Source organism: Canis lupus, chromosome 27 (assembly GCF_048164855.1).
Source record: "Canis lupus baileyi chromosome 27, mCanLup2.hap1, whole genome shotgun sequence".
In the NCBI taxonomy this organism is placed as follows: Eukaryota; Metazoa; Chordata; class Mammalia; order Carnivora; family Canidae; genus Canis; species Canis lupus.
In genome coordinates this window covers 13,239,590-13,261,021 of record NC_132864.1, presented here as the reverse complement: position 1 = coordinate 13,261,021, position 21,432 = coordinate 13,239,590, and the positions used below count along the sequence as shown (strand labels likewise).

At 43.8% G+C, this 21,432-nt stretch overlaps 2 protein-coding genes across 2 annotated transcripts; both read right to left on the bottom strand.

Moving 5' to 3' along the window:
• Positions 1-3,673: 3,673 nt before the first annotated feature.
• On the bottom strand, positions 3,674-5,772 carry HCAR2 (hydroxycarboxylic acid receptor 2). The gene has a single exon (XM_072801922.1). It carries the CDS (start codon positions 5,639-5,641, stop codon positions 4,550-4,552), a length of 1,092 nt encoding a protein of 363 aa, XP_072658023.1. The 5' UTR covers positions 5,642-5,772; the 3' UTR covers positions 3,674-4,549.
• A 9,777-nt stretch (positions 5,773-15,549) lies between these two features.
• On the bottom strand, positions 15,550-20,174 carry HCAR1 (hydroxycarboxylic acid receptor 1). The gene has a single exon (XM_072802342.1). The coding sequence runs from the start codon at positions 19,363-19,365 to the stop codon at positions 18,277-18,279; it is 1,089 nt and encodes a 362-aa protein (XP_072658443.1). The 5' UTR covers positions 19,366-20,174; the 3' UTR covers positions 15,550-18,276.
• Between the last annotated feature and the right edge of the window lie 1,258 nt (positions 20,175-21,432).

Here is a 21,432-nt window from a genome sequence, read left to right as displayed (position 1 = left end):
GTGATTTTTTAAAAAGATTTTTATTTCTAAGTAATCTCTACGTAGACCCAGAGTGGGGCTCAAACTCATGACCCCAAGATCCAGAGTCACCTGCTCCACTGACTGAGCTGGCCAGGTGACCCTGTTATTTAATTGTTAAAACAACACATTTTTAGAAATAATTGCAGTGGTGATACAGCTCATCATGGACAATTGGAAAATACGGAGAAGTCCAGAAAGGAAAGGGAAAAGCATCTGTAATCCCAGGTAGAATTGCCTGGGTAGTGTCCAAGTTAAGGCTTTGATTTGTTCTCTTTTAGTCTGCTATTCCACGCATATATACACAGTTGTACATATTTTATGAGAATTGAGACCATCTTCTGTTTTGAAACGCTTTTTCATTTAATACAATGTGATCTTTTTCTCAAGTCTTTCATTGTTTTCACACAACAGGGACTCTTTACCTCACCATGTAGCAGATCCCATGTAGCAGGCTGCATGTAGTAGGCCACCATGTAGCAGACCGGCCACATGGGACTCTTCTCTGCTGTAGTAAGTCGAATAGGGACCCAAGAGGTATGTCCACTTGGAATCTTAGAATATGAACTTATTTGGGACAAGGGTCTTTACAGATGTAATTAAGGTAAGGATCTCAAGATGAGATCATCTTCGACTGGGTGGTCCCTAAATCCAGTGGTAAGTTCCCTTGTAAGAGACAAAAAAGAGGGCATCTGGGTTGCTCAGTCTGTGAAACGTCTGCCAGCGTGGGTCATAATCCCAAGGTCCTGGGATCGAGCCCCATGTGGGGCTTCCTGCTCGGTGAGGAGTCTGCTTCTCCTTCTCTCTCTTGTTCTCTTCCCCTCCCCTTCTTGTTCTCTCTCATAAATAAATAAATAAATAAATAAATAAATAAATAAATAAATAAATAATTTTTTTTTCTTTTTTTTAAGAGAGAGACAGAAAAGGAGATGACACAGAGATACTTAGAGAAGACAGTCATGGAAAATGGAGGCAGAGATTAGGGTAGTGCATCTTCAAGCCAAGGAATGCCAAGAATTGCCAATAGCCACCAGAAGCTAGGAGTGACGGATGGATGGAACAGATTCTCCCTCATTGCCCCCAGAAGGAAAGAACCCTGCTGACACCTTAGTTTGGACTTCCAGCCTCCAGAACTAGAAAAGAATAAATTTTTGTTGTTTTATTTAATTTATTTTTTAATTAAATCTTTTTTTTTTTATTTTTATTTATTTATGATAGTCACAAAGAGAGAGAGAGAGAGAGAGGCAGAGACACAGGCAGAGACAGAAGCAGGCTCCATGCACCGGGAGCCCGACGTGGGATTCGATTCCGGGTCTCCAGGATCGCGCCCTGGGCCAAAGGCAGGCGCTAAACCGCTGCGCCACCCAGGGATCCCCCTAAATCTTTTTTTTTAATTTAATTTATTAATTCATGAGAGACACACACACAGAAAGAGGCAGAGACACAGGCAGCGGGAGAAGCAGGCTCCATGCAGGGAGCCCGACGGGGGACTCAATGCCGGGTCCCCAGGATCACGCCTAGGGCTAAAGGCGGCGCTAAACCGCTGGGCCACCCGGGTTGCCCATTTTTGTTGTTTTAAACTGCCAAATTGATACTTTATTATGGCAACTCTAGGAAACAAATACAGTCACACACACCAAACTAATTCTTACCTCAGGGCTTTTGCACTTACCATCACCACTGACTAAAATGCCCTTCCTCCGGATTTTTGCAGATTTTGCAGATTTCTGCTATGTCTCATCATTTTTTTTTAATATTTTATTTATTTATTCATGAGAAACACACACACACAAACAGAGGCAGAGACACAGGCAGAGGGAGAAGAAAGCTGCCCATGGGGAGCCCAATGAGGGACTTGATCCCAGGACCCCAGGATCATGACCTGAGCCAAAGGCACTCAACCACTGAGCTACCCAGGCATGGTACCTGTGTCTCATCATTTATGGCTCAGCTCAGTCACTTTTTCATAGAGACCTACCCTCCCAGTCATCTCAGACCCCTCTGTTTTTTTTTGTTTTTTTTTGTTTTAAGATTTTATTTATTCATGAGGACACACAGAGAGAGAGAGAGAGAGAGGCAGAGACACAGGCAGAGGGAGAAGCAGGCTCCATTCAGGGAGCTCGACTCGGGACTCGATCCCGGGTCTCCAGGATCAGGCCGTGGACTAAGGCGGCACTAAATCAGCACTAAACCACTGAGCCACCTGGGCTGCCCGCAGACCCCTCTGTTTTAAGTCTGCATTGGGAATATTCTCTAGAATTCTAGAGAATATTCCCAACTATCCCTAGTTCCTTTTCCCTTCATTGTTTACTTCTCTTCCGTCTGCCTTCCCACCTTGGATGTGAGTTCTATAAGAAGAGGGTCTTGGGTACCGTGTTCCTTCTTCTATCTCTACCAACCACCCAGAGCAGCATCTGGCCCACAGCACAAAGGCGCTGATGGAAGGGTGCTTGGTTGGTTTAGTTTGTAGAGGACAGAACTCTTGATCTCAGGGTCGTCATGAATTCAAGCCCCACACTGGATGTAGAGCCTGCTAAATAAATAAATAAATAAATAAATAAATACTGACAGGACTCCTGAGCAAATGAACGAATGTGAATTAGTTCTGAACAGATCAGAGTTTCACAGCTGAGTAAGCTTCCTGCTGACTCATGCATTTGAGGCTGGGGGACCTACTCCTTTCTTCTGAGCTCATCTCTGCCATCTTTTCCTCTTTGAGAAGGTAATCTCTGCTTTAACTTTCTACTTCTAGGAATCAACTGGAGAACGGGACAAGCAAAGTGCTCTGAAAACACTTCAATACAAGAACATCTCCATCTGTTTTTCATTTACTGCCATTAGACTATGGCTGGGAGTCTGAGTATCCGCCTTTCTTATCTGTATCTGAGTCAGGATGTCAAAGCAAGCCTCATCTTGCTGAAGAATCAAGGAGTGACAGGCTGGGAATGAAAGTGTAACAGAAACTTGGACTGATCACAGACTCAAACCAGTACATCTCCTTTCCATCCCAGAACTAGGAACTGAAACTTTTCCACAGGAAATTCTTTCTTCTCCCTCCCTCCCATGCAAACACCCAATCTGTCCTGATTCCTTTTTAATATGCAAATAGTAATAGCAATATTCACTAAACTCTAAATAAAACATACAGGGCTCTTGTCACCCTGTCTATACCACCCTTCCAAATTAGATGATTTTTACTTATTCTCAGTCCCCTTACTCATCCTTGTCCTAACACATTTGTCTTTTTTACTTAATACTCTCTTTTTTTTTTTTTTTTTTTTTTTACTTAATACTCTCTTGATGGAGCTCAGTGTCTACTTCCTTTCCCTACTTGACAGTATTTGGTATTTTTCTTTTCTTTTTTTTTAAATAAATTTTATTTATTTATTCATGAGAGACACATAGAGAGAGGCAGAGACATAGGCAGAGAGAGAAACAGGCTCCATGTAGAGAGCCGGATTGGGACTTGCTCCTGGGACTTCTGGGATCACACCTTAGGATGAAGGCAGATGCTCAACCGCTGAGCCACCCAGGCATCCCAGTATTTGGTATTTATATATCAGGACACAGTTAACAGCCCATAAAGGTCTCTGCTTAAATAAGAAGTCCCTTTCTGTGAACCATCACCCAGACACATGCAACACCAGACTGTGTGTCTCATATCAAAATTTATTGAAGTGGTAGATTTCTTATAAGGACAGAAACAAGCGAACAAATGTGAAGGAACCTTCTCTCTCTTTACCACTGGGCAGCATTTCCCTTTTAATGACAAAAACAAGAGATGGGAAGGAGTTATCTTCTCTGAGGTCTCTAACTGCTCAGCCTTCGATTATTGTCAACAGGAGAGGAATGGATTAGCCACAGCACAAACACCTTTCCTTTCTCTTAGTAGGACTCTTTTGCTCAGTCCTGCCCTGGCTAATCCCTCTCTTATGACTACTGGAAACTCAGATATTAACCCAAGCTTGTGAGTCTGTCTGCCTAGTGCTTTTCTACTGAAGTGTGGCTGGAAGATTAATTGGTCCCATGGAATGTGGGAGAACTACTGGTTTGTTTAATGACACCTGGCCTCCCTCTCGGGGCAATAACTCTCCTCCAGCCACTTAGCTTTTCTTATTCCATCTAGAGCCCACCAACCGGCTAGGTATCACCCCAGGAGCCAAGAACCATCCCTGTTTCAGGCAGGTGAGGGAAAGAGGCCAGTGAATCACAGGCGCTGATGGGCGTCTCCGTGGCTCCAACTCTACTCAGCAAAAGTATGGACAGTTATGTCATCTTCAGTTCCATGAGTGTCAGAAATTGAGCAGAAGTTTCAGAAGCTTTCCTCTCTGTTCCCCCAAGAGTCCTCTGGTGACGCTCCACAACCAGGCAGCCCACTCTGCCACTACCCTTCTCCAAATCTGATTCTCTGAATCTGGAAGTTCCAGGAAACCACAGGCCAAGTTTAATGATGGTATCCTGTGCACCCAGCCAAACTGTGTATCCAGAGACCTTGGTTCTTGGTGACAAGCTCTCTTCTTGGCTTGGTTATTTAGCGAGAAGCTGGGGTCAGGTAAGATGGGTTCCGTGGCTCGCCGGAGTTGGCCACTAAATTGTCCGGCACACTCCTGGTAGTATTCAGATCACCTGTGAGCTCCATGCTTGTGCTCTGGTTGTTATCCAACTCTTGTGGTCTCTTTTTCCTCAGGCAGCGGTTGATCAGGGTGGAGAAGAAGTTGGGGAAAGAGGGGCTGGAGAAGTAGTATACCAAAGGGTCCAGCATGCTGTTCATGTAGGTGAAGCTAAGGGTGATGAAAAATGCCAGGTCAACCGAGCGATAGATGTCACAGTTCTTCGTACCTGTAGTGTGCAAGAGCCAGAAAATGCGTATGCGCACGGCCACACTGGGCAGGAAACAGATGATGAAGACGATGGCCACCACCATGATGAAGTTGATGGCTCTCTTGATCTTGGCATGTCTGTCCATTTGTCGTTGGCGCAGGCTCCAGATGATTCTGGCCGAGCAGAATAGGATGATGCCCAAAGGCAGGATGAATTCCAGAAGGAACATAGCATCATGCCACCTGAAGGTATGGCAGATGCTAAAGCTGCTGCACAAATTTGCATCTCTATTCCTGATCAGCATTTTTTTGGATAGGAGGTGACCCGTCAGGCCAATGGTGACACCCCACAAGAGGCAGGAAATGAGGGCCGCTGTCCTATTCGAGATCTTGTTCAGAACATGGTGAGGATGGACCACCCGGAAGTACCTGTCCACAGCCACCACCGTGAGAAAGATGATGCTGCCCTGGCGGTTCATGGCCAGCATGAAGAGCATTAGCCGGCAAGGGATGTCCCCAAACCTCCAGTCCCACTTCCTCACATAGTTGTCCGTCAAGAATGGCAGGCAGATGATCAGGAGAAAGTCAGCCACAGCCAAGTTGAACAAGAAGATCCGGCTGGATTTCCAGGACTTGAGATGGAAGCAGAAAATCCACAGGGCAAGGCCATTGCCCAGAAGCCCGAACACAAACTCCAGCCCCAATACCGGTGGCAGCACATTGGCGATGAAGTCATCCCGGAACACACAGCAGTTCTTCTTGTCTATTTCCAGAAAATGATTCTGCTGCTGGTGCAGATTCATGAGTGGAACAAGCCGGTCCTAGGGAGCGCCTCACCTAGCGAGTGCTCAAGGAAAGAGGTGTGTGTCTGAGTGGCGAACCGGAGGTTCAGCTCCCGCCTTTATGTCATGTCAGGGTGTTGAAACTGGTGACTGAGTGCTTACCAGGAAACTACGAAATCCCTTAAGAAAAAAAAAAAAAAAAAAAAAGCCAGCAAGACTCTTATGCAATCTTCTGTTTGCATAAACAAGTAATAAAAATCCCCCAGGGAAGACAGGAACCCACAAAGTTTCCTAAATGTAAAGGATGAGTTTAGGCAAGCCGACTGTCATTTGTGAATTACTGCAATGTGGAGGGTTTCCCTTCGGAAGTCTGTGTGCTGGCATACCGAAGGCTCAGCATTAGAGAATCAATTCACGGTTGTGTAGTTGGCTCACACAATGAACAAGATGACAACGGCAATAGTAATTTCCTGTGCTAAACAGTATGGTTTTCTAGAAACGTTAAGAGTGACTATGAAGTATTAGCATATATATGACTTAAGAAACAGTAGCATGCATATGATTTCTTTGGAGACACCAAGGCAGTAACTGTCTATTTTATGAGGACGGACGTGTTGTGTTTGATGCTTCCCTGCTGTCTTCTCTGTACAAACACAGATTGCTTTTCCCCACCAGAAATTGGCGATTAAGCTCTAGCTGGGGGGAAGGGGAAGGATATTTGAGAGCAGTATACAATTTCATAAGATGTTTGAAAACTTGAACTTGGTTTGGATTGCCAGTGGTATGTTACAATAAACTGGGTTTTTTTGTTTGTTTGCGTTGGATTTTGATAGGTTTCTGTGCTCATTAGCAATTTATTTTGAGGTATGTGATTTTTATTTTTACCTTTTTAAAGATTTATTTATTTATTTGGCAGAGAGAGAGCAGGAGTGGGAGGGGCATAGGGAGAAGGAGAGAATCTCAAGCAGACTTGGTGCTGAGCGCACCCTGAGATCACAACCTGAGCTGAAACCGAGTCAGCCGCTCAACTGACTGCACCACTCAGGTGCCCCTGAAGTACATAATTCTTAAAAATCAATAAGTGTTATTTTTTTAGAGTTTTAGATTCACAGCAAAATTGAGCAGGAAGTACAGAGTTCCTGTATCCTCCTGTTCCCCCTTAGCCTCATCGCACTAAGTGCATGATATTTTAAAAGCCTCCACTTTTGTAAAATTAAACTTAGAGGGATGGGACCCTTGAGGACTTTGAACTCCCCCTCACAGCAGATCACCATTTCACACATAATTTCTTCGCTTCTTAGTATAATTGGGTGTAACCCTAGAGGACATTTCTACCCTTTAATATTTTGGCTATGATCCGTGCTGTGTAAGAGGTCCTTCTACTTTGAGTTAAAAATCAGAAATGTGGGGCACCTGCCTGACTCAGCCATGTAAGCATCTGCTTTGGCTGAGGTCATGATCCAGGGGTCCTGGGATCAAGCCTCACTTGGGGGGGGGGTCCCTGCTCGGCGGGGAGCCTGTTTCTTCCTCTCCCTTTGCCCTTCATGCTCACTCGTTCTCTCTCTATCTCTTAAATAATAAATAAAATCTTTTTTAAAAATAGGAAATCTGGAGCACCTGGCTGTCTCAGTCGATACAGCACATGCAACTCTTTATCTCAGGGTCATGAGATCAAGCCCCACATGGGGCATAGAACTTAATTTAAAAAAAAAAAAAAGAAAAAGAAAATTTATTTCTTCAGAGGCATGCCCAGCTTCAATAGCAGGGATTGGTAGATGCTTCACAGTAAATGGGAGTTGAGATGATTGAATATTAGATTCCCATAGGAACCAGAGGACTCAATGATCAAGAAAATGATGAAGATGATGTTGGCTACACTAATAACAAATAAAGAGAAAGAGAAGTTAAGAAAATAATCCTATTTATAATTGCACTCAAAAAGAATAAAATACCTAGGAATAAATTTAACCAAGGAGGTGAAAAACTTGTACACTGAAATATAATACATTGATGAAAGACATTGAAGAAGACACAAAGAAATGGAGAGATATATTCCATGCTGATGGATCAGAAGAAAAAATGTTGTTAAAATGTCTGTACTACCCAAAGAAATCTACAGATTCAATGCAATCTCTGTCAAAATTCTGATAACATTTTTGGTAGAAGTAGAACAAACAAAAATTCCAATAGCATTTTTGGTGGAAATAGAAAAAATAATTCAATAGAAAAAAATAATTTTGTGTACAGAACCACAGAAGATCCCGAATAGCCAAAGCAATCTTAGAAAAGAAGAACAAAGCTGGAGTCATCATACTCCTGATTTCTAACTATATAAGAAAGCTATACTAATCAAAACAGTATGGTGTTGGCATAAAAACAGACACATAGATCAATGGACTATAACAGAGAGCCCAGAAATAAACCCATGCAAAAACAGTCAATTAATTTATGACAAAAAATCCAAGAATATATACTGGGGAAAGCATAACCTCTTCAATAGATGGTGTTGGGAAAACTGGACAACCACATGCAAAAGTGAAACTGGACCACTTTCTTACTCTATACATGAAAACTTTCTGCTCATGTCATGCATGATCTTATGGGTTCTGAGATCAAGCCCTACGTCAGGCTCCCAGCTCAGCGGGGAGTCTGCTTGAAGATTCTCTCCCTCTGCCTCTCCTCCCACTTGTGGGCGTGTGCATGTGCGTGTCCTCTCTCTCTCAAATAAATAAATAAATCTCTAAAAAAATTAACCTAAAATGGATTAAAGACTTGAACGTGTGACCTGAAACCATAAAACTCCTAGTAGAATACATTGGCATTAAACTCTTTGACCTTGGTCTTGGTGATGATTTTTTTGGATTTGACACCAGAAGCAAAGACAAAAAAAGCACACATGAACAACAGGGACAATATCAAACTAAAACGCTTCTGCGCAGGGCAGCCCGGATGGCTCAGTGCTGCCTTCAGCCCAGGGTGTGATCCTGGATACTGGGGATTGAGTCCCACGTCGGGCTCCCTGCATGGACCCTGCTCCTCCCTTTGCCTGTGTCTCTGCCTCTCCCTCTATATATATATAGTCTCTTATGAGTAAATAAATAAAATCTTAAAAAAAAAAAAAGCTTCTGTGCAGCAAAGGAAACCATTAACAAAATGAAAGGCAAGATAATGAATGGGAGAAAATATTTGCAAATTATATATCTGATAAGGGGTTAATAGCCAAAATATATAAAGAATTCATATAACTTAATAGCAAAACAAACAATTTAATTAAAAATGGATAGAGAATCTGAATATATTTTCCAAAAAAGTCACAATGAATGACAAATAGGTTCATGAAAAATGCTCAGCATTGCTCATCATCAGGGAAATGTAAATCCAAAGCACAATGAGATATCACCTCACACCTGTTAGAATGGCTATTATCAAGAAGACAAGAAATAACAAGTGTTGGCGAGGCTGTGGAGAAAAGGCAACCCTCTTGCACTGTTGGTGGGAATGGAAATTGGTGCAGCCACTATGGAAAACAGTATGGAGGTTTCTCAAAAAGTTAAAAAAAGAAATACCATACCACCCAGCAATTCCACTTCTGTTTATCCAAAGAAAACGAAAACACTAACTTGAAAAGATATCTGCATGTCCATATTCATTGCAGCATTACTCACAATAGCCAAAATATGGGAAAGAAACCTACCTGTTCATAGGCAAATGAATGGATTTAAAAAAGTGTGTGTGTGTGTATGTGTATATGGAATATTATTGAACCATAAAAAATGATGAAATCATTGAACCTTAAAAAAGAATACAATCTTGCCATTTATGACAACATAGATGGACTGTGAGGGTATTATGCTAAATGAAATAAGTCAGATGGAAAAAAGTAAATAATACCATATGATCTCTCTTATATATGGAATCATAAAAAAAAAAAAAACCCTCATAGATACAGAGAACAGATGTGTGGTTGCCAGAGGTAGGGGGTGGAGAGGGGGCAAAATTGGTGAAGAAAGTCCAAAGATACAAGGCTCCAGTTATAAAATAAATAAGTCCTGGGGATGTAATGTATAGCATGGTGATGATAGCTAATAATTCTGTATTGCATGTTCGAAAATTATGAAGAGAGAAAATCTTAAAAGTCCTCAGCACAAGAAAAAAATTATGTAGCTATGTACAATGACAGAGTTAACTCGACTCATTATGATGATCATTTCACAATATACACACATAGTGCATCTTTATGTGCACCAATATAATACTGTATTGGTTTCAGGTCAATTATTCCTCAATTAATAAAACAAAAAAAAAAAAGCAGGTGCTGTTGCCACCTACATTACAGAGAGCTTCCAATATGCCAGACCCCATGCACAAATAAATGCTTTAACTACATAATTGTGTTTGACCTTGACTATAGTCCACAAAGTAGGGCCATTACTGATTTTGATTTCAAAATGGGGACGCCTGAGTGGCTCAGTGGTTGAGCGTCTGCCTTCGGCTCAGGGTGTGATCCTGGAGTCCTGGGATCGAGTCCCACATCAGGCTCCCTGCATGGAGCCTGCTTCTCCTCCCTCTTCCTATGTCTCTGTCTCTCTCTGTGTGTCTCTCATGAATAAATAAATAAAAAATATTTTAAAAAAAAATGAAAGAAGTGAAGCCCAGAGAGGTTGGTAATATTCATGCTACCCCAGCCAATAAGAGCAGAGCTTTGGGTTTGAATTTGACAGTGACTTCAAAGACTGTGTTCCTAACCACGAAACTACACAGACTCTTACTATATTACTGCCTTATTCATAAGGCTGCACTGGATTGAGGTCCTCTTATGTGGGTGTATTAAGATTCTAGTGAAATGGTTGGTATTTGTTTCCTGACCTTGCTGCCTGTGAATATCCTGCATCCTTCTTGGACTAATGTAGATTGGTTGGTGATATTTAGAACTAATGTCCTTTATTTACTGAGTCAGAAAAACTGATTATTAACAATAATTATTTATTTCCAGGAGCTGGAATGTGCAAGGTACTCTTTCTTTCTAAGTTTTACAGCTTTATAATATTTGTGTGTGTGTGTGTGTGTGTGTGTGTGTTTCAAACAACAGTCATTGGGACACCTGGTTGGCTTAGTTGGTAGAGCATCTGACTCTTGGATCTTAGGGTCATGAGTTCAAGCCCCATGTAGGGCATGGCGCCTACTTAAATAAACAAACAAATAAATAAAACCAAGTCATGGGTAAAATTAGGAATGAACAACAAATATTGCTAAGTTTGAAAAAAAAGAGAAAAACTGGATGCTTAGTCTGAAACTGTCATCAACCACCGTGAACCCTCTTGGCTTCTTCATGTGCAAATTGAGGGATTAGATAATCTTCCAGCTCATTCTGTGATTCTAACCGAAAGTTGACAACCACTCAGACTGAATATACCTTCCGGTCTCCCTGGATTCTGGTGCCTGCTGTGGAATTTCCGGTCTTCCCACTGTGCTGTGGGCATGATTTGTCCTGTTTGTGTCCCTCTTTTATGTATTTATGTTTTTTCTTACTAGCACATGAGTTGTACAGAAACTTTTAATGAATCATTTCAACAGCGGAGGCAGTGATTCCACCGGGTTTCATGGAAATTCCACTTAAAATGTATGATTTTCACAATTAACTTGAATCTTTATGCCTAGTTATCACAGGTTGGATGTGTGCCACTGAACTGAACTGAACCTTTTTTTTTTTTTTTAATTAAAAATGATAATTGTAAGGTGTGCCTGGCTGGCTGAGTCAGTGGAGCATGCGACTCTTGATCTCTGGGTTGTGAATTCAAGCCCCATGTTCATTGGGTGTAGAGATTACTTAAGAATAAAATTTTTAAAAATTGCTATCATTTATCACTGTCTGCTTTGTGCTAGGTATCGTGCTAAGAGATTTGTAGATTTAACTCCATGATCTCATTTAATCCACACAAAAAACTTGGTGAGTGATATGCTCTGATTATCCTCACCATCATTTCCATTTTACAGATTAGAAAACTAAGGTTTAGGTTAAGTGATTCACTGTTTGTCTTTGGATTTACCTGGAATTTCTGTTTTAGTTATCTATTGCTATGTAACAAACCACCACAAAAATCAGTGGCTTGAAACAAACACCTTTGTATTATCTTTCCTGATCCTATGAGTTGACTGGACTCAGCTGGCCAGTTCTTGTCCGAGGGCAGTTAGGCTCAAGTAGGACACTGGGACACCTGGCCTTTCTCTCTCTCTCCATATAGTCTTGTATCTGCCTGTATGGCCTCTTTGTGTGTTCTTTCCACAGGGTAGATTGAATTTACGAGGCTTCTCAAGGCTTTCAAAAAACATGCAAGCAGAACTTCTTGCTGCCTGGGCTCAGAAACCTCACCTTCGTCGTATTCTGTGGGTTAAAACGAATCATAGAGCCAGTCCATATTCTAAGAGGGGTCACATGAGGATGGAAAGACAGGAAGCATTGTTCATTAGGAGCATTGTGGGAGATTTGCCCCCGTAGAGGGTAAGTAACACTGAATTGGGACACTTGGCTAGAGGGAAATAAGAGACCTCTGGACTTCTCAGAAAGATGAAGGAGAAATTGAGAAGTAGTAAAGAAATAGAGAAGAGGTTGGCTTCCCTGGCTGACAGAGAAATATGAAAATAAAGGAGAAGAATATTTCAGGGTTTTGAAATACAGTGTGAAATTTCATGTAAAAAAATCTAAGGGCAAATCAGAATAATCAAATAATCTTGAAAAAGAAGAAGAAAGTTGAACTCCCACTTCCCAGTTCAAACACTTTACAGTCATCAATACAGTGTGCTTCTGGCATAAGAATAGACATGCAAAGCTATAGGGTATGATGAAGAGTTCAGACTGAACTTTTACTCAGCTGATTTTCAACAAGGGTTCTAAGATAAATCAGTGGGGGGAAGAACAGTCTTTGTAATTAGTGCTGCTGGGACAACTGAATAGCCATATGCAAGAGAATGAAGTCAGATCCCTTCTTTGCCCTGGACACAAAAGTTAACTCAAAATGGATTATAGACCTAAATATAAGACAAAACTCTTAGAAGAAAACCTAGGAGCTCACTCTTAGGTTTGCATAACTTTGTCTTAGGCAAATATTCCTCTCCAAACACACAACTCCAAATACACAACAACAAAACTGATGATTAGGTTTCATTGCTTTAAAAGAGTAGGGCTTTAGGTTTGTTTTTGTTTTTGTTTTTGTTTTTTCAGTGTCTATTCTATGTTTGGCACTATTCCAGGTGCTTTATTTTTATTTTTTAAAAGATTTTTATTTATTTCTTTGACAGAGAAAGAGAGAGAAAGAGAGAGCACAAGGAGGCAGAACCGTAGGCAGGGGGAGAGGGAGAAGCAGGCTCCCTGTTGAACAGAAAGTCTGATGCGGGGATCCATCCCAGGACCTTGGGATTGTGATCTGAGCTGAAGGCAGACGCTTCACTGGCTGAATCACAGGCACCCCTCTAGATGCTTTATATATCTGAATTCATTTAGTACTCAAAACAACCCTATGGCAGGTATTGTTCTTGTCCCCATTTTATAGACAAGGAAAGTAAAGTATTGAGGTTAAGTAACTTGCTAAAGCCACATAGCTAGTAAGTAAAAGAGATAGGATTTGGGTCCAGATAGTCGGGGTCCAGGGGCTATGCTCTCCAGCCGCCTGTCCTCTGACCCAGCATTTCCACATCTCAGAATCTTCTGAAAACTCTAGCCCATGTGCCCAAAGATACTTCATTCAAAATATTCACCACAGCACGATGGCAATAGGGGAAAATTGGAAATCATTTAAATATCCATTAAAAGGCCATGGTTGGGGCACCTGGGTGACTCAGTCCGTTGAGTGTCCAACTCTTAGTTTTGGCTCAGGTTGTGATCTCAGATTGTGGATGGAGCCCCAAATCAGGCTCCACACTCAGCGGAGAGCCTGCCTAGGATTCTCTTTCTTGGGGGGCCTGGGTGGCTCGGTGGTTGAGCATCTGCCTTTGGCTCAAGTTGTGATCCTTGGGTCCTGGGATTGAGTCCCACACTGGGCTTCCTGCAGGGAATCTGCTTTTCCCTCTGCCTATGTCTCTGGCTCTCTCTCTCTCTCTCTCTCTGTGTGTCTCTCATAAATAAATAAATAAAATCTTTTTTAAAAAGGTACTTTATTCATGATAAAAGTACCTTGCAAAACTACCTGCCTGTGTATCCTGCTTCAGCAAGATTCATCATTTGTGTGCAAGTGTGTATATACCCCCAATATTAGTCATCACCTCTAGGAAATGAGATTAAAGGGAATGCAAGGAAAACTCTTACTTCTTTATGTATTCATATGTTCTTTTGATTTTATTTATTTATTTATTTATTTATTTATTTATTTATTTATTTATGATAGTCACACAGAGAGAGAGAGAGAGAGAGAGAGGCAGAGACATAGGCAGAGGAAGAAGCAGGCTCCATGCACCGGGAGCCCGACGTGGGATTCGATCCCGGGTCTCCAGGATCACGCCCTGGGCCAAAGGCAGGCGCTAAACCGCTGCGCCACCCAGGGATCCCTGTTCTTTTGATTTTGAAGAAAAACATATATGCCTTTGATAATTAAATTTAATTCCTTTCCAAAATCAAAGAATCTGAAAGGTTAGTCATGAATCTTCCATCAAGAAGAGTTGTGAGGTGCACATGGTTCAGTTGGTTGAGCATCCAACTCTTGGTTTCAGCTCAGGTTGTGATCTCAGGGTCGTGAGATCGAGCCCCATGGGGCTCCACACTCGCTGGGGTGTCTGCTTGAGTTTCTGTCCCCCTTCCTCTCCCTCTGGCCCTCCTCAACTCCCTCTTTAAAAAAAGAAAAAATAAATAAATAAATGTTGTGAACAGACCTTCTCTCCCCAGTGGATCTCATGGCATCACCTCTTACCAGATTGCCTCAGACCCCCAGGGCTTTTCATTCCTGTCCCATTGACTGTCCTGCAGCTCCCAGGTAACCTGCTTTCTTACCACATCCTCTCTCACTGGGATACCTTTCCCCATTGAGTCATCTGGTTGCCTCCTTTGTCACCTTCAGGGCTAAGTTCAGGAGTCACTTCCTCTGAGAAGCCCTCTTCAGCCCCCCTCCCCCCCAGGTCAAGATGAAGTCCTTGGGCTGTCCTGCAGAACCTTATTCTTACCACTTTCACACAGTTACCCTGAATGGTAGTTTGATTTTTTCCCTTGGTTTCTACAATAGAACCCACAGGGTCAGGGGCTTTGTTTTCCATTTATGTGTCTACTGTGCCTGGTACAGAGTTGGTGCCTAATACATGGAATGAGAGCAGCCCAGGTGGCTTAGCGGTTTAGCGCCACCTTCAGCCCAGGGGGTGATCCTGGAGACCCCATGTTGGGCTCCCTGCATGGAGCCTGCTTCTCCCACTGCCTGTGTCTCTGCCTCTCTCTCTGTGTGTCTCTCATGAATAAATAAATAAAATCTTAAAAAAAAAAAAAAAAAAAGGAAGAAAGATGGAATGAATGAGTGAATGAATGAACGAATCTTTACAAGGATAAAGTATTAACCTCTTCCCACTCCTACTATATCATCACTGGATGGTGAATATAGTTATCTGTCTGTCCTATTCCATCTCAAACCGTGTGTGTGTGTGTGTATAAATAAATATATAAAATTTAGGGCCCCAGCTTCATGAGTGAGCTCAAAAGGGGCCTGTGTTTACTCAAACAAAGCTAAATTCCTCTTCCTTACAATTTCTGAAGAACACTTGGTAAGATCTCTTTTTCATCACATTGGGAATTGAAAAAATGGAGTCTGGACTGTGCTTGGGTTTTTCATTTTTCCTTCTTTTTTGTTTGTTCTTGCTGGTTCTTAGTGAGAATCTCTGCCTACCTGAGATTCTGGATTTTTACACTCCTTTCTTCGAAGCGTATGGTCTTAGGAGTCACACACACACAGAATGCAGACTTTCTTTTGGAAACCGTCTTTATTAAAACGAAGCAACAAAGGAGCAGCCCAGGAATGAATTATGAGCAGGGGTAGAATCAAAAGCAGAAGTGTGGGCCTTCCACAGATTTCTTTTTGGAGGATATATGGTTCTCTGAGGCAGATAAGAATCGTGCTTTCACTCCTCCCCAGGCAGCTGGGGAGTGAGGAAATTCAGGTAGTGACAGTACAGCAGCTACTTGGGGTGGCAAACTCTGAGGGAAATGGCTTCTATGCCTCATCATCTTTGTGTGCAAACTGCATTAATGTCAGAAGTCGTAATATTGAGTACTTACTGCCAGACACAGAACTTAATGCTCCATCTGCACTTGTGTATTGAGCACCTATGTGCGGGCACTCTTCTAGGCACTGGAGGCATAACAGTGAACAGAATCCCTATGCTTGAAGACAAACCATGAGAGACTCCTAACTCTGGGAGACAAAGGGTTGCAGAAGGGGAGGTGAGTGGGGGGATGGGGTGACTGGGTGACAGGCACTAAGGAGGGCACTTGAGTGAGGGATGGGGAGTGAGTGTTATACTATATAATGGCAAATTGAATTTAAATTAAAAAAATTTTTTAAAAAGCACCCCTGTGCTTCGGGAGCTTACGTTCATGGAATCTGCCCACCAACCTCTTGACATCTACGTTATTGTTACTTCTGTTTGACATATGAAAAAAATGGAAGCTGAAGGTTTAAATAAAATCTGCCCTCAGGTGGGAATGTGAACTGGTGCAGCCACTCTGGAAAACTGTGTGGAGGTTCCTCAAAGAGTTAAAAATAGACCTGCCCTACGACCCAGCAGTTGCACTGCTGGGGATTTACCCCAAAGATACAGATGCAGTGAAACGCTGGGACACCTGCACCCCGATGTTTCTAGCAGCAATGTCCACAATAGCCAAACTGTGGAAGGAGCCTCGGTGCCCATCGAAAGATGAATGGATAAAGAAGCTGTGGTCTATGTATACAATGGAATATTCCTCAGCCATTAGAAACGACAAATACCCACCATTTGCTTCAACGTGGATGGACCTGGAGGGTATTATGCTGAGTGAAGTCAATCGGAGAAGGACAACATTATATGGTCTCATTCATTTGGGGAATATAAAAAATAGTGAAAGGGAATAAAGAGGAAAGGAGAAAAAAATGAGTGGGAAATATCAGAAAGGGAGACAGAACATGAGAGACTCCTAACTCTGGGAAACGAACTAGGGGTAGTGGAAGGGGAGGTGGGCGGGGGGGTGGGGGTGACTGGGTGACAGACACTGAGGTAGGCACTTGACGAGATGAGCACTGGGTGTTATTCTATATGTTGGCAAATTGAACACCAATAAAAAATAAATTTATTTAAAAAAAACCTGCCCTCAGATTATACATCTAGTAAGTGGTTGAGCTGGGATTCAAATTTAGGTTCATCTCACTTTCCAGACCCCATACTTTTCATTGCTGAGTATGGAGTGCCTCTGCAAAAGGAAATAATAAAGACAGCTGATAGGAGTGTTTCAAGGCCAAAGAACTAAAATCTGGTAAGGTCATCTGGGGCAGAGAGTACCCTGGAAATTTGAGAATGTGTAAACAAAAGAGCCAAGAATGACTTTCACCACTCTGTGGCTTGAGAACAGAGCTAAAGATGGCTTGGACTCCTTCCCCCTAATCCAAGGCCGGGGCAGCCTGTCATTCCATAGAATCATTCAGTTTTGAGGGCTCCAAGTACACGTGTGGAAAATTCATGTGCATAAGGGACATCACCCTTCCCACCCTTTAGTGTTTGTACAGAAATCTGAAACGAGAGAAACATACTGATGTTTGCAATGAACAGGTCTAGAAACTATATTCCCTGAGAGGTTAGTAAGAGAGAGAGTATTAACCTTTCTGTTTGCCCCCCCTCCCCCCAGATACTTTGCTGTCACACAGGGCTTGACTAACAACCCTCCAGGTAAAAGGGAGACTAGCACAGTGCCCAGCATGTATATGAATTCAGTAGATACTTGGAAAATGAATGAATAAGTAATCTCAACTCGTAGTCATATAACAAGCAGTCAGAAGCAATCACCCTGGGCTCAGCCCTTTGCAAAGGCCAATGGGATTTTTTTTCAAGCGCTCAGCTCTCCCTGGAAACAGATCCCTCAGCACCTTCTTTGAAATGCAAAGACTTGCAGAAAAATGCAGAGGTCAGAGAAGATCAGAGCAGATGGTTTTGCTGCCCTTCTTCTTGGGCTACTGAGAAATCAGAGCCATACAGAGGGGCCCTGTGAAGATGAAATTCGTCAGGATCAAGACAACTGCCTCGAAAGAGCCTCACTCAGCCTAATATCAAGCTATTGACTTACTCTGGAATCTACTTTCCAAAACAAGTAACAACTTAAGGTCAGAGGATAGGAAATACTGCTAAGTCATTAAGTTCACTGATGCTCCCAGAAAAAGGATATGTCCCCTGTACATATTGATACCTATTTACTCAGCCACTTGAAACTGCCCAGAAACTGAGCTCTTCCCATAGCCCCACCCAATACACACATGCTCCGTTCTGTGCACATACTGTCCTGTCCTTGTAACTGGGTCCTAGAAAGGTAACCCACTCACTTTTCAACTGGAACCTTCCAAAAAGCCATAGTGACCTGGATTCCACTTCCAGATAGAGTGAGGAGGATACAGCTGAGGAAGGGTGGCATTTTCAAAGTCTTCTCACCCCCTTGGCACGAACTATTTCTAAGTCTGTTTGTCTGTCCTCCTTGGGTTTTGCCTGTCTGCCTGTTTCAGTGCCATTCCACACATTTGAAGATCTTGCTGCTCGTTGGATTGGCTCTGGAAGCTGCTTGCCACACGGACACAACTCTTGCGACAGAGCTTTGGGATTGGCATCTCTTCCGGCCTCTGGGTCTTGGAGTGCCCTGGACTCTTTGGTCGCAAACCGCGGATCTTGAGCTTGGTGTAGAATTTGGGGAATACAGGACTCGAAAAATAATACACCAGAGGATCCAGCATGCTGTTCATGTAGGTGAAGCTGAGGGTGATGTGGAGGGCTACGTGGACAGAGGGGTCGCAGGCACTCGAGGGCACCGTCCAGAGGAAATAGAGTCTGGCCGACACGCTGGGCAGGTAGCACGTGATGAACACAACCGCCACAACCATGATGAACCGGGTAGCCTTCTTCATCCGAGTCTGCCTGGCCAGCTGCCGCCTCTGCTTCAGACTCCAAATAATCCTGAAGGAGCAGAACAGGATGATGCCGAGAGGGAGGAAGAATTCCAGCTGGAACATGATGTCGTGCCAGCCATTGGCTGACTCCATGATGAAGCTCTCACAAGATATGGTCTTCTCATGCACGCACAGATGGTTCTCCATCAAAAGGTAGAGAGTGCCCAGGATGACCATGATCCAAAGGGCACAGACGATGCCAGCTGCAGTCCGGTTGGAAATGGTGTTCAGCACGTGGTGGGGGTGGACCACTTTGAAGTACCTGTCCACCGCCACCACAGTGAGGAAGATGATGCTCCCAGCCCTGTTCATGGCCAGCATGAAGAGCGCCACCCGACACGGAATGTCCTCAAAGGCCCATTGCCTGTGTCTCCAGTAGTAGTCTGTCCGGAAGGGCAGGCAGATCATGAGAAGGAAGTCGGCCACGGCCAGGTTAAAAAGGTAAATAGTGCTCGGCTTCCAGGTCTTCATGTAAAAGCAGAAACCACAGAGGGCCATGCCATTGCCCAGTGCGCCCAGCACAAAGGCCAGGATCAGCAGCGGTGGCATCACCTGAGAGATGGGGTCCCCCTCGATGAGGCAGCACGACCCGTTGTCCATGGTGGACAGTGGACGGTGTCCCGTGTGCAGGGGGGAGGGTGCTGGGAGTCCCCACAGAGACACAGACGCTTATCTGAAGGCTACCACTCACCCAGCTGCTGGTTTCTCGACTTCTTCAGCCTGGGATGCAGGTACCGACTGCACGTGTGGGTGGACACAGCCACCGCTGGGAAGACAGAGACTTCAGCCAGGGGATGAGAGACTCAGGGAGGTCCTTCCTTGGCAGGCTGTCCCAGGCTACCTGTCTCCCCACCAGGTGAAGCATGGAGAAATGCAAGCGGTCATTTCTGGGCGGCAGGCAGGTCCGGTGAGATTCATGGAGCAGTTGCTGGGTCCAGCCCCAGAACGGTTTTTCTTTCCAGCCTCACTCTTGCTCTTCAGACTCCTGCGCTGGAGAGCATGCAAAGCTGCCCAGAAGGCACGAAAAAAGCTTGTTTGTCCTCCCTCCCGGTGGAGAAATACAAACATTTCCTGGAGCCGTTCTGGGCCTCTGCCCCTAACCTTTGCCTGACTGCCCCGTCCTCTCCCTATCCCATGGGGCTCTCCCAGGCGGTGCCAGAGGGGGAGGCTTTGCTGCACAGCTCCTCAGACCCATTTCCGCTGCCCACACTAAAAAATACAGCACTTAAAATTCAGAAGGGTCTGTGGAGGGGGGAAAAAAAGCTAGAAAAGCTTTTTTCGAGCTTATTTTTAGCTAACAAAGCTAAAAGTAGCACTTGTTGGGTGTTAGAAAAACTCTGTGGAGTGCGTCTTCTTCCCTGCATTCACACCCCTGCCCTTTGCATCCTTCCCTGAACCCAAGTGATCCGTTACACAACTAGCAAGACCATGCAATGGAGCTGGTCACCTCTCATGAGTCTGTCTCCACACAACAGCCTCTTGGGGAGCCGGTTCCTCTCTCTGCTGTTTGCAAAAGAGGATTTGGCTCTGAGTTTTCCACTGGTCGTTCAAAAGAGCCAAATACCAAATGATGGATATGCTTTTAATTTTAACTATGTGCTGAGCGCATTGGTGGGGCGAGTGAGGGTTGGGCAGTTGGTCAAGGAGTCTATCTCTAAAATAATCATAGGTAAAAAGAGACTGCACCCAAGCCCAGAGATTTTACTAAAATGTCCTATCCTTTGGCTTTAGAGATGATCTATCTGCCCTATTCCTTTCAGTTCCTAGCTTAGGAAAGGGGTGCAGGGGCGGGAAATACATTGAGAAAATGCATATACTCCTTTTTCCAGTTGCTGATTAAAGCAAAGTTCCTTCCACTGAATCCTGGACTCCAGATCAGCCACGACATCTCCCCCCACCCCACTGTGGCTGCTGCCACCTTCCACCTGTAGAAACTATTGAGAGTTTCCTGACTGGTTTCCTTTCCTCTAATCTATTCCCTGTAATTCCTTTCCCACACCACCATGTGATTTTTTTCTAAAGCACAGATGGGATCATATCCTTTTATAAAAAAAGAACCTTCATCTGCTCCCTTCAAGCTGCCAAGGTGATTGGTGTATGGCCTGTGAGCCATATCTGGTTCTAAAGCCAGTTGGTTTTGGGCCACATGTTTTAAGAACTTAGAACTGTCCTGGGGCGCCTGAGAGGCTCCAGTGGGTTAAGTGTCTGCCTTCGGCTCAGGTCATGATCCCCAGGTCTTGGAATCCAGCCCCGCATTGAGCTCCCTGCTCAGCAGAAAGCCTGCTTCTCCCTCTCCCTCTGCCTGCTGCTCTGCCTACTTGTGCTCTCTTTCTCTCTGTCCAATAAATAATCAAAACTTAAAAAACAAAACCAAAAAAACCCCTTAGAACTGTCCTATAAAAACCTGGATTTCCAGACTTTCTTGGAAAACTGGAAGATCTGGCTGCTCTGGGCCACACAGTAACCATCAGCTGGAGCTGAGAGTAGCCGCTCCCTGTGTCAGGGGCATTCTCCATTTTGCCCCAGTCCCACCACTCCCTATTACCTAGTCAGCTTCACTCATTTACATGCCTGGTTTCTGTGGGATTTTAAGTTTGCCACATCTGCTCTAGGCTAAAAGTCACATTTGTCAGATTGGTATACAAGGCTCTTCACGGATGGGCCTTG

Excerpts from the sequence above, each read along its gene's own strand:
- HCAR2 (XM_072801922.1), bottom strand. The coding sequence starts at position 5,641 with ATGAATCTGCACCAGCAGCAGAATCATTTTCTGGAAATAGACAAGAAG.
- HCAR1 (XM_072802342.1), bottom strand. The coding sequence starts at position 19,365 with ATGGACAACGGGTCGTGCTGCCTCATCGAGGGGGACCCCATCTCTCAG.